The 13,223-nt window shown below is 37.0% G+C and overlaps 1 protein-coding gene across 8 annotated transcripts in view; it reads left to right on the top strand.

Moving 5' to 3' along the window:
* The window catches only part of LOC106465470 (sodium- and chloride-dependent glycine transporter 1-like), an 81,544-nt gene that overhangs the window by 53,914 nt on the left and 14,407 nt on the right, over positions 1-13,223 (top strand). For all 8 annotated transcript variants that reach the window (XM_022393377.1, XM_022393372.1, XM_022393374.1 and 5 more), the window contains 5 exons: positions 1,441-1,991; positions 7,421-7,552; positions 7,718-7,870; positions 9,614-9,680; positions 10,432-10,564. In XM_022393377.1, coding sequence (XP_022249085.1) covers positions 1,562-1,991; positions 7,421-7,552; positions 7,718-7,870; positions 9,614-9,680; positions 10,432-10,564 — 915 coding nt within the window. In that variant the 5' untranslated portion in view covers positions 1,441-1,561. The remainder of the gene's footprint in view (positions 1-1,440; positions 1,992-7,420; positions 7,553-7,717; positions 7,871-9,613; positions 9,681-10,431; positions 10,565-13,223) is intronic.

The raw sequence follows: 13,223 nt of genomic DNA, 5'->3' as shown, positions 1-13,223 counted from the left end.
GAACGAGTAGACTAGGACAGTATGTTACACTTCGTTCAGATGTTCTTGGTGAACGAGTAGACTAGGACAGTATGTTACACTTCGTTCAGATGTTCTTGGTGAACGAGCAGACTAGGACAGTATGTTACAATTCGTTCAGATATTCTTGGTGAACGAGCAGACTTGGACAGTATGTTACACTTCGTTCAGATATCCTTGGTGAACGAGCAGACTAGGACAGTATTTTACACTTCGTTCAGATATCCTTGGTGAACGAGCAGACTAGGACAGTATTTTACACTTCGTTCAGATGTCCTTGGTGAACGAGCAGACTAGGACAGTATTTTACACTTCGTTCATATGTCCTTGGTGAACGAGCAGACTAGGACAGTATACTACACTTCGTTCAGAAGTTCTTGGTGAACGAGCAGACTAGGACAGTATGTTACACTTCGTTCAGATGTTCTTGGTGAACGAGCAGACTAGGACAGTATGTTACACTAAAATTAACAAACTGCCATACTTAATTCAATTTTAATTCGCTGTATACGACCTTGCTTGACTTATGGAATGCCCCCCCCCCCCAGTGGCTCAGCGGTAAGTCTGCGGGTTCATGACGCTAAAAACCGGGTTTTGATACCCGTGATGGGCACAGCACAGATAAATCATTCTGTAGCTTTGTACTTAACCACAAACATATGGGATGACTTTTTTTACGCTTCACAAATTCTAAGTTTGATTTTTCTAGTACTATTAGCGTTAATTAATCATTCTCGCTGTTATATATGTCAACGCTGTGCATCAATGACTCGACATAAAACAAAAAATAGCGCCTGAATCGGTTAAGGTTGTTGTCTCTAGCACGTAGCAGCGTTTCTCAACCTTTTCGATACCAGGGGGCGGCTAACTAAAATCTAGGTATAACGAAAAACCATTCCGAATTACATGTGAATATTCTGCCAGTTTTTGTTTATTCTCGTGAAATCCCACGGACCGGCGAGATGTTTGAGAAACACACACGTGACTATGTCATTAACAAACCTTCGCTACACTCAATCAAGAAATTATCCAATAACAACCAATTTTAACAGTAACTTTCTACTCGGCTTTGAATTGTTCGCAACGGGTTTAGATATTCACATTGTTCATTGCACGTGCCGTACTTCTACACATTTTGAAAGTTTAATATTTTGTTAATAAATAAAAAAGGGGAAAAATACTCGTTCATCCTAGTGTGTTAGAATATAAAAAGGTAAATTCAGATTCGACCCCCCCCCCTCCCCAGATCTCAATATTGTTTAGAGCTTTGAATTGAAATATGCGCGTGCGCCATAGTAGACTCTGTGTGCAATGACGTCACGTGATAGGTTTCTTCGTTTCCCGTCAGAGCTTTGTAAAACAGTTGCTATGACAACGCCTCCCCGTACTAATTGCCCGTTGTTATTTGTCGATATTCTACAGGTCTCGGAAGCCTAAGATACTAGCGCCACCAAGTGTCACATAGTTCGAACGGAGGGGTTTTGATGGACCTGGCAGCTTATTGCTACATTTGCTTCTAACGAAACGGGTCGTCGCACCAACCATGGGGAACCCCGGGGAACAGGAACAATCGTCACAAACTCATTACCCCTCATCTTCACCTGAAGCTGAACCTGTTCAGGAGGAAGTAGTACCCCCTCCGCCACCATACTCAGAAATAACGGTCAGTTCTCCTGGACGTTTTCCTTCTGCAACAGACGAGACACCAGTAACATCTATTCCTGCAGCCATTGTCAACAATACGTCACCAACCAGTCAGTCAGGCCAAAGTGAAAACGATAATGCAAACAGTCCAACTCAACAGGAAGTGCACGTGGAGGTTGACCCCAGGGACGCGGTCAGTGAAGAAGAGAGGAGGAGGACATGTCGGGACAAATGGCCCCACGAAACATCTTGTGCTTTTGCTTGTTTTAGTTCCATCATTGGTATATATAACATTGGAAGGTTTTCTCTTCTCGTCCATCTGTACAAAGGTAAGTAATGATCTTTCTACCATATCTGTTTTGTTTTTTTTGCATTTTTGATTTATCTGACCACCTGTAACTGTGTTACTGATTGACTTTTCTGACCATCTGTAACTGTTAGCTATTCTCTATCCATCTGTAACTGTGTTATTGATTGACCTTTCTGACCATCTGTAACTGTTATTTATTGACCTTTCTGACCATCTGTAACTGTTATTTATTGACCTCTCTGACCATCTGTATCTGTGTTATTTATTGATATTTCTGACCATCTGTAACTGTGTTATTTATTGATATCTCTGACCATCTGTAACTGTTATTTATTGATACCTCTGACCATCCGTAACTGTGTTATTTATTGATATCTCTGACCATCCGTAACTGTGTTATTTATTGATATCTCTGACCATCTGTAACTGTGTTATTTATTGATATCTCTGACCATCTGTAACTGTGTTATTTATTGATATCTCTGACCATCTGTAACTGTGTTATTTATTTATCTCTCTGACCATCCGTAACTGTGTTATTTATTGATATCTCTGACCATCTGTAACTGTGTTATTTATTGATATCTCTGACCATCCGTAACTGTGTTATTTATTGATATCTCTGACCATCTGTAACTGTGTTATTTATTGATATATCTGACCATTCGTAACTGTGTTATTTATTGATATCTCTGACCATCTGTAACTGTGTTATTTATTGATATCTCTGACCATCTGTAACTGTGTTATTTATTGAACTCTCTACATTGGTGCCTCTAAACGTCTCACAGAAATTGCTACTTAATTGATAAACATAACATACCTGGATATTGATATGTATCATATACTCTTTAAAGTATATACATTTAAAAAGAACTTTGTACTCATGACTCTCGTGGTAGCCACATGATAGTCTTTATTCGTAGCGTTTTCATGTTTCTGACGTACCCGACTTATTGTTGATCAAACAATAGCACAATTTACTCTTTATTGTTGCCAGTACGATAGTTTAGTCAGTTTGTTTAAGATTTTACAAAAATAAATTAGATTTTAGTTATATTATAAAACCAACACTTGAGCATGTCATCACGTCACACTGATGGAATATAAAACTTTTGGTCTCTCAAACGGACTGATGGAACAACATAAAACTGAACAGACTGTTGTTTACACTACGCTGATTGAAATTTCGCTTTATATAAACAGAATGTTCCTAGATATCAAATATACTACGTTACGTTTTCAGAATTATGTTTTATTTTGAAATGTTTCCAGTTATCTGAAATAAAAAAGACGATTAGTTAAAAAGTGGAAATCCAAAATTGAAATGGTCATCAAACTTTTGAAATGAGAAAATAAACAAATTAAGGTGTTTGAGATTTTTTTTTGTTACATACAAACGGACAGACATAAAACCTTAGGCCTGAATCGCGTAACTATGAGGATTTGAGGACCTTTATTTAGGATTCGCTGATATATATTTAGAATTAAAAAGGTAGCATTTCGTTTGAATCTGGCGCTAGGACTGACCGTTTCTCTGACCAAAAAAAAAACTTAGTTTTGTTGAGAAAATATCGCCTTGTTTTGTCCCTTACCCTCCACCCCTGGTGATACTGTGGTTTCAGCAGCCTTATATTAACTAACAACATATACCCTAACGCGTGACCACGGACTGCCGATGAATGATTTCGTTTTAGCCTCTTTCTAGAGACAGAAAAGAGATTTATAAAGTATCATCATAGCTAATATTTACTAAACTGGATTCTGTTATTATTTTTTTCAAAAATATTCGCAAATATTGAAGGGACGGACTAGGCCTAGTATCAAGTGAAAGGCCCAAGGTTCGAGTCGCGATAGTGCTGCTTAGTACGCTCCGCATTTTTCGTTCAATTAGAACTGACAGTCAATTTCGATGTTCAGTTAAGGATTCTGTTGATTACTTGTCCCCCCCCCCCCCCACTTGGTCAGCAGTTCTGAACAACTTAAGGTTGGCTAAGCCTGATCAGTATGTCTTTGTGTCGCATAAGTCAGCAGTTCTGAACAACTTAAGGTTGGCTAAGCCTGATCAGTATGTCTTTGTGTCGCATAAGGTGTTGAAGTTATAAAGTACTACACACACACAAAATCAAAATAGTTTTAAAACAATATTTTATTTTTAATATACGAGTAACAATGTTTAGGATTTAAATTTTATATTATTTTTGTTGTTTCACACATAAACATTAAATGGGCCACTAGATTCACACAGTCAGTTCTGTCTCACTTAACATTAAAGTGTTTGTTTCTGTCGCGTCTCTTTTTCCTTTTCTTTTTTAATTTCTGGAAACGATCACAAAGTAGTTTTCTCGAAATTATTCTCACGTTTCCATTAACCAATCACAAACTTGACAGGCGCGTTTCCAGAAAATTACTGAAGCATTCACGCGTGCGTACAAGAAGACTTTAACCCTTTGTGGGCTCGCCGATTCTCTCCAGTAAGTACAACAGAAACAATCTTGCTACTAATAGTAGAAGTTTACCATACCGTTAATGCTATATCAAATTCTATCCCACCCCCTCCAGTCTCAATTCTACCCCTGTTGTTCCTTAATTTTGAGGCCCAGCATGACCAGGTGGTTAGGGCGCTCATCTCGCAATCTGAGGGTCGCGGGTTCGAATCCCCGTCCCACGAAACATGCTCGCCTTTTTTCAGCCGTGGGAGCATTATAATGTTACGGTCAATCCCACTATTCGTTGGTAAAAGAGTAGCCCAACAGTTGGCGGTGGGTGGTGATGACTAGCTGCCTTCCCTCTAGTCTTCCACTGCTAAATTAGGGACGGCTAGCGCAGATTTTGAGAATAATAAGACGGAAATGAACTAATTTGTGGAGTTTCTACGACCTACCGCAAGGGAATGTAAAGCGTCTTGTTCAACACGCGTAATTAACAAGGATAATATAAGTATTACGACAAGATTTTCGGTGATTGTCTCGTTCACGTCACGAGAGATGAGATTTCTTCACGCACCGCTAGGAAGTCAGCATTGTGTGATTGTCAGAGACTTGTATGTTGATTTAATCTAACTTGTTTTCCCTGCAGAAGTCCTTTCTAGGTGAATACAGTCACTTCTGATACGTTAGTGGACTTCACCGAGGACCCAGCCGGTTGATAGTCTCAAGTCCTAATCTACAGGGAATTCCAGTTAAACAAAGTTGTCCCAAATCTTAACCTATAGGGTGTTCCAATTAAATAAAGTTGTCCTCTGGCTGACAAAGTCCACCGAGGACCCAGCCGGTTAATAAAGTCTCAAATCTTAACCTATAGGGTGTTCCAATTAGATAAAGTTGTCCTCTGAGGACCCAGCCGGTTGATAATCTCAAGTCTTAATCTACAGCGTTTTCCAATTAGACAAAGTTGTCCTCTGACTGACGAAGTCCACTAAGTCCCAGCCGGTTGATAGTCACAAGTCTCAGTCTACGGGGAATTCCAGTTGGACAAAGTTGTCCTCTGAGGACCCAGCCGGTTGATAATCTCAAGTCTTAATCTACAGCGTTTTCCAATTAGACAAAGTTGTCCTCTGACTAACGAAGTCCACTGAGGACCAAGCTTGTAACAACAGATATTTCAACTAAGCCTAAAACTTTAATATCTTTAGAGCACACATTAAACTATCGAAACTTCGCTAAATCTCAAAATAGTGTTCTTCAGATGTTTCGAAAATTACTTCACTATATAACATACGTAGAAGAGAATTATTTTTGTTATTACACACCAGGTGGAGTAGTTCCTTTTCAGTAAATATCAGTTGGGATTGAACATAAACTCGAAAAGGCTTAACTTGGTATAAAATGAGATCTCTTAATGAGTGTACGTATATATGTTTAGTCATTGTTCCAGCCAGTTTAGCTCTGAACAAAACGAGCACAAACCACATTTCACTGTGTTCAGTGACTGGCATTTCCAGCTTTTAGTATGTGCTGTTTCACGAGATGTTTTATGACGTGTTTGATGTTTAGATTACCACTCGACGCTTCCTTTTTAAGTCTTATAAGCTGACCCCTTGTACCAGGCAATATTCTCCAGGTGGCAGGAAATTGCACAAACGGCTTATCAATGATTAAACATTGATTCGAGAATGTCCGTGCTTACTTAACAGTTTGCCTGATTATTAGTTAAAGATCAAGTCGTGTATGTGTGGGGCCAGTTATTACCGGTCTTTTTCACAGTGAGGAAAGGCATTCTAAAAAACACACGTGGTAAAAAAACACGTGGAAAAGAATGGCTTATTGCATATATCAGTTCATTGATGCAGCTTCTAGAAATAAGTATAATCTCGTTGAAACCTTCCAGATCTGCGGTTGTTATTATGTATGTATGTGTGTGTGTCTGTCAGTATATACGTATACTACCTAAATAAAATTATTTTAAACGTTCCGGTGTGTGTGTGTATATTATACACACACATCCTAAAGGAGACTATGAATTAATCCACATAAATCGTCTAACGTTGTAACCTGAGTTGACGGTCATTATAACGTTTCACCACATATATTACACTCTTCATGTTGAAACCTATTTGGTCCTGATAACGTTTCACCACATATATTACACTCTTCATGTTGAAACCCAGCTGGTGGTCCTTATAACGTTTCACCACATATACTACACTCTTCCTGTAGAAACCCAGCTGGTGATTCTTATATCGTTTCACCACATATACTACACTCTTCATGTAGAAACCCAGCTGGTGGTCATTATAACGTTTCACCACATATATTACACTCTTCATGTAGAAACCCAGCTGGTGGTCCTTATAACGTTTCACCACTCCTTTAGCTAAATGGAGGCCATTGTTAAATACACGTCGTTTTGGAGTTATAATTAAAAACTGATAATACTAATGGCTTGACTACTGAATTTGTTATATGTTACTCTAACATAAATTGCTTAACGACATGATATTATTGTCGAACAAAATAGTAAATTACTTTAAGTTCAAACACCGTATTCTAATTGGTCTGATATTTCATTGGTGGTAGTGTTCAAGGTCACTGATGAGGAGTGGAATTCTCCGAAACTAGTCTGGCTCACAGATACAGACCCCATTGAAAGAATGGACCATTCCAAGCTTTTACTTGTAATTAAACAAATGTTTAAACAACTCTGTTCAACTGTGTATCAGCTGCCCAGTGTCGGCTAACAATACGAAGAATTAAATTGTGTCGGAATGCTACAAGTTCTTCAAATACCTATGGAATGATAGGTTTCTTTTATGTGAGTGTAAAACACTTTAATACACCAGTTTGACCGTATTCTATACTCTCGTTACTGCAAATTACTGTGTCCGAGGCTACGCACCGAACTCTTCACCTTGAACAGACTGTTATTTAAGCATGTTAATGAAACCGTTTTTTTTTTTAAATTCGATTCTTATTAGTTCTTTCTAATAAAGCAATTCATCTTTTCTAGCTTGTTTTATTGTTGAATTCATCATCCTATCCCTGCTCTTCGGGATTCCGTTTCTCTGCCTGCAGATGGCGATAGGGCAGTACCTGGGTTCCGGAATATTAGACATGTGGTATATTTCTCCAGCGTTTAAAGGTAAGGGGGTTAGAGATTGTTTTTATGATAGTAACTTTAAGTAGTTAAAACTCGGACAAGAAGTTCGTAGAAATTTCTGTTTAACAGAGAGATAAATTTTGAGCATATTTTCCTGTCAAATCACTTTAAGTAATGACTGATAAACTCCTGTTTATCTTCCAACAGGGATCGGATTTTCTCTTCTCTATGGTTACTTAATTTTAGGAGTCTACACAGCCGTACCTATTTCCTGGCTTTTCGTCTATTTCAAAGATTCATTTATTACGTCCCGAGAGACGTACAAGTGGGGCACATGTCAAGGGCAATTCGCCCAAGACTGTAAGTACTGTATTTCTGAAACACTGTTTTAATGGTATTATTGTTGTTAGGCCGTATCTGTGAAACACTGTTTTAATGGTATTATTGTTGTTAGGCCGTATCTGTGAAACACTGCTTTAATGGTATTATTGTTGTTAGGCCGTATCTGTGAAACACTGTTTTAATGGTATTATTGTTGTTAGGCCGTATCTGTGAAACACTGTTTTAATGGTATTATTGTTGTTAGGCCGTGTCTGTGAAACACTGTTTTAATGGTATTATTGTTGTTAGGCCGTATCTGTGAAACACTGCTTTAATGGTATTGTTGTTGTTAGGCCGTATCTGTGAAACACTGTTTTAATGGTATTATTGTTGTTAGGCCGTATCTGTGAAACACTGTTTTAATGGTATTATTGTTGTTAGACTGTATTTGTAAAACACTGTTTTAATAGTATTATTGTTGTTAGACTGTATTTGTAAAACACTGCTGTTTTGTTTTAATGGTATTGTTTTAACAGTACACCTATTAGGCCGTATCTGTGAAACACTGTTTTAATGGTATTGTTTTAACAGTACACCTATTAGGCGTATCTGTGAAACAATGTTTTAATGGTATTGTTTTAACAGTACACCTATTAGGCCTTATCTGTGAAACACTGTTTTCAGAGTTCATGTTATTTTAAATCTGTACAACAGTTTTTCTGAGAAACATCTTTGACATTTGTGATTGAAACACCTGAACAACAAGTGTTTCTAAAGTTAGTTTTGTTGCGCATAATTTACCCTGTACATTTAATTACGAATTTTAATTTGTATAGTTTAAGTTTCTCCTCTGTAACACGCACAAAAACAAATCAATTATCAAATATTAACAAATACTTGAAAGTTCGCCACCTGTCGCTGTTCAACACTAGCTCTTCGTTTACCTGTTTTCATGGTTTAGTAGATTGTTTAATGATCCCTATGTTCAGTACAATGGAGTATTATATATATATTCTTTTTTTTTAAAGAAGCATATTTAATCAGAACAGGATAACTCGCATTTTCACTGCGTCGTAGTTTTTCAAAGACAGATAGCGGAAAATTTCGACCAAATCAAAACGTGACTTTTCAAAGTCGATGGGCCAGGTGATTAGAGTATCGAGTCTAAGGTTCGAGACATAATGCTTAACACGCTCCGCACGTTCAGTTCTGGGCTTGTTATAAAGCGAAAGTGAATCCCATTATTCTGTACCAGGAGAAGGATGCCCTCTCTCGCCCCCCCCCCCCCCAGTGGGCACAGCGGTATGTCTGCGGACTTACAACGCTAGAAACTGGGTCTCGATACCCGTGGTGGGCAGAGCACAGACAGCCCATTGTATAGCTCTGTTCTTAATTACAAACAAAACAAGCCCTCTCTCTCTGGTCAGTAGATCCAAGTCGGGAAAGGGCTCTACCTGTTTCTTAGGAGTCTTTTTTACCTGGCTGTTTACCCCACGTGCGATCAGGTTGAAAATACTAATACTGCCAAAGCCATTTTTTTATGCCACTGTATTAGGTACAGTAAATAGGTTAGTGTATCAGTGAAATTACCCATTGATCTATTTATATGATCAATAATTTATAGACAACTTTTGCTATCAAGATCAATTGGAAGTTCGTAAAAAAATTTTTTCACCGAGATAGATCTTGCGGACCACAGTTTAAGTAATAGTTTGTAGATTCATTCATGGATAAATGTACCCAATCTTGATCATTTTATGATTTTTTTTTTCGTCTACATAGATTGTCTGGAAAGCCAAAACAAATCTTCGAAAGATTTCGTTGGTTGGTCTGTCTCCTCCTACTTCCAGTAAGTCTTCCTTTAAAAAACAAATGTAGAGTTCATATAGTCTCTGTTCTCTACGTTAAAGTACTTTTAATTGCAAGATTTCGGCCCTTTTACCGGGAAACAATGTATGGCTCAGTACATTGTTGCCCGAAAGCTCGCAAAGAAAAGTATTTTAACGTAGATAAAAGGCCGTGTGTAATTGGACAGCTTCGTTTCTGTTCAACTATTGTATGTTATTGACAATATATAACGTTTTCGACATTAAAATATAAGCTAGTTTCGGTGTATTGGTTGTTATGGAAATTAATTTAATAGCTAGTGTACTAAATTTGATGTACTTGACACAAAATGATCACTGTTTTACCCTTGGCGATAGAAACCCTCTTTTATAGAGTTTAGAAGCTAACTTTATGTCACTAGTTGTTAGAGAAACCTTGTGTTTTGTAGAGCTTAGATTCAGAAGCTAACTGTTTATCACTGGTCGCTATAGAAACCCTGTTTACAGAGAGAGTTTAAAAGCTACTAACTGTATATCACTCGTTGCTATAGAAACCCTATGTTAGAGAGTTTAAAAACTGTGTATCACTCGTTGCTATAGAAACCCTGCTTTACAGAAGAGTTTATAAGATTGAAAAATACAACTTAAAAACATTTCATCTCTAGTGTGTGATAAAATTAACAAATGAAACGCAAGAAGCTTTCTTTATTTAGGTAATTGTCTCTCCGTAAATGGTTGCGATTCTTGAGTTGTCGCTGTTGTTGTTTTTTATAGTGGCAACGTACTAGACAGAAATTCTTCTAACAGAGAGGTGGGGGACCTAAGGTTTGAAATATCATTTAACCTAGCTATCGTATGGCTGCTCGTTTTTCTCGCCCTCAGTCGCGGGAACCGTTTGTACGGAAAGGTAAGTGTTGTTTATCATGTTTTAAACACTTTATATAAGCCATTGTTTAAACACTTTATAGAAGCCATTGTTTAAACACTTTATAGAAGTCATTGTTTAAACACTTTATATAAGCCATTGTTTAAACACTTTATAGAAGTCATTGTTTAAACACTTTATATAAGCCATTGTTTAAACTCTTTATATAAGTCATTGTTTAAACACTTTATATAAGTCATTGTTTAAACACTCACTCTCCACCCTATCGTTGGAATAGTTTATCTTTTACTTACTATATTTTTTTATTATGAAAGAAAAAAAAGAACAGAGAAATGGTTTCTTTGTTGTAATTAATCACAAAGCTGTACACAGATGGTTTCTTTGTTGTAGTTAATCACAAAGCTGTACACAGATGGTTTCTTTGTTGTAGTTAATCACAAAGCTGTACACAAAACTACTTCTGCCGTTCCCATCACCGTGATCGAACCCTAAATTTAAGCGTTATAAACTCTTAAGCTTACTGCTGAACCACCGGAAATACAAGATAAAATGTTCATGTTAAGTTAGAACCTCTCATTATTTTTTGCTCTGTTGTTTGAGCAAGAATGAATAACGAGATAAGAAGAACAAAAAAATGACGTACATTTCTATTTGTGTAAAATCCCCTTCTGTACAGAGTGTCTGAAATTAAGAACAGCTGCAAATCACCTGTGGTTCCAAACTTTTTAGACACGTGACTGTCAAAGCACGAGAAGGTCCATAAAATCCTGCCTTTAATTCAAACTCGTTTCGAATTACAAGAACACCACGTGGAATACATTCTGTGCCTATGGTTCCAGACTTTTCGGACACCCTGTAATATGAGATTTGTCGTAGTTGGAGCAAAAATGAGTGCTTCAAGACTCTCACTGTGATATTATCAATCCGAAAGTAACTTAATTCTGACCGTTTGTCCATTCTGAGCCTAATAAAAGCTGACGTAACCCGTGACGTCACTGATTTCACCAATGTTCGAGAAAACCAGTGTTTGTTTTGTTTTTCAATCTTTCGTTTATTTCGACCTAGTGAGCTCCATATACATCGGTGACCTCATTTGATATAGATACACAGCTGTGTCCGTCGGAAACGCTACTGAAATTACTTCCTTAAGTCAGTGTTTCGCATCTATGTTGGTTCGAAGAACCGGAAGTGACATTTACTTTTTGCGGAAATAATTTTCCTAGAGTGATTACTGACTTTAGGAACTTACGAAGAAGCTAGCGTATGACGTCACAGAGTTGTAGAAAGCATTTATATTCCAGATAATGAAAAAAAACTTGAGTATTTCCGACCGTTAGCCCATACTGTTCATTTGTTTTCCTATGCGCTTTTTTTGTAAGATTTAAGCATGTGATACCAAAAAAACTGAAAGAACTAGAACATAAATTACTTTTATAATATTTAATCTACAATTTTAAAACGCTAAGCCTAGATAATAGAAAAAAATACAAATAACACGTGTTTGTCTGTATGTTTTAAAACACAGAAAAAATAATAAGTGAACTAAAGCCAGTTTTATGACTCAACTAACTTTTACGTCTAGTTAACGTACGGTACCGCCTAAATCCGGTGTTGCTGTTTGTCTCTTGTCCTCCAGTGGCAAAGCAGTAACTTTTCGGACTTACAACACTAAAATCCGTGGTTAGATTCCCCAGCAGTGCACTAAGATACACAAATTGTCTCTTTCGTCACGTGGAACAAACCGAAACCGAAACTACTTTATAGAAATCAGTGTGCGTGTGCATTTATAATACATAAGTAAATTAAAGTGTTGTTTATATTAAAGAATAATAAAATAGCGCTGGAGTTATTGTGATTTTGACATAAAAATCATAACCAGAATAAACTTTTTTTTCTTTCTGTTCCAGATTTTTGTAATAATTTCTAATCTAAAGTTGTCACTTAAACATATTAACTCTAAGAATTGCTTCTAATTACACGTGTACCCCGGTATTACGTTTTGAAAACCCTTATAACATTTAACTGTTTTGAATTTGGGAGCCATGTAAATTAGCGTCTAAGTTGTATCGGGTGCTGCCATCTAGAGACTCACCGTTAAACTATGAATTTGGGTTCGTTTAGCAGTTCGGTTACAATTTATTTGGTTTTTTATAGTCTCGTAGGCCTAACAGAGTTATTGAAGGTGTGGAGATTATTTGTCTTTCATTGGCGCTCCTTCCTTTAGATTGTGATGTCACTGCTTTATAGGTGCGTACTGTATACATGACTCACACCTATATATGTCACTGTGACCTGATTACTTTGCTTGAGATCGTTACCAGACATTCTTCATGTATTCTAAGACATATCAAGCAGTTTTATCTAGTTCTTCGGTCAGTAAGTAGAAAAAGATAAAGTTCATGTAAGAAATTAGAAATTACCATAAATTAAATACTGGCGTGGCTCATAAAAGTCGGTGTTGACGGCTTAGTGTACATAGTGTATATAATCAGTAAAAAAAAATCAGAAACAAAAACCAAAGAGAGGAATTTCGAAAACAAAACAAAAACATGCAGGTTACATGCGTTTTGTTAGAAATGTTAGGCCTAAATTAAAAAAAAAAAAACACCTGCAGATTATGTGCGTTTTGTTAGAAGTTTTTAGGCCTAATATTCTCTAAAATATCATTATTTTGATTGAG

The sequence above is a fragment of the Limulus polyphemus genome, unplaced genomic scaffold (assembly GCF_000517525.1).
Source record: "Limulus polyphemus unplaced genomic scaffold, Limulus_polyphemus-2.1.2 Scaffold1954, whole genome shotgun sequence".
Taxonomy (NCBI): Eukaryota; Metazoa; Arthropoda; class Merostomata; order Xiphosura; family Limulidae; genus Limulus; species Limulus polyphemus.
This window is presented reverse-complemented; position numbering and strand designations above follow the sequence as displayed.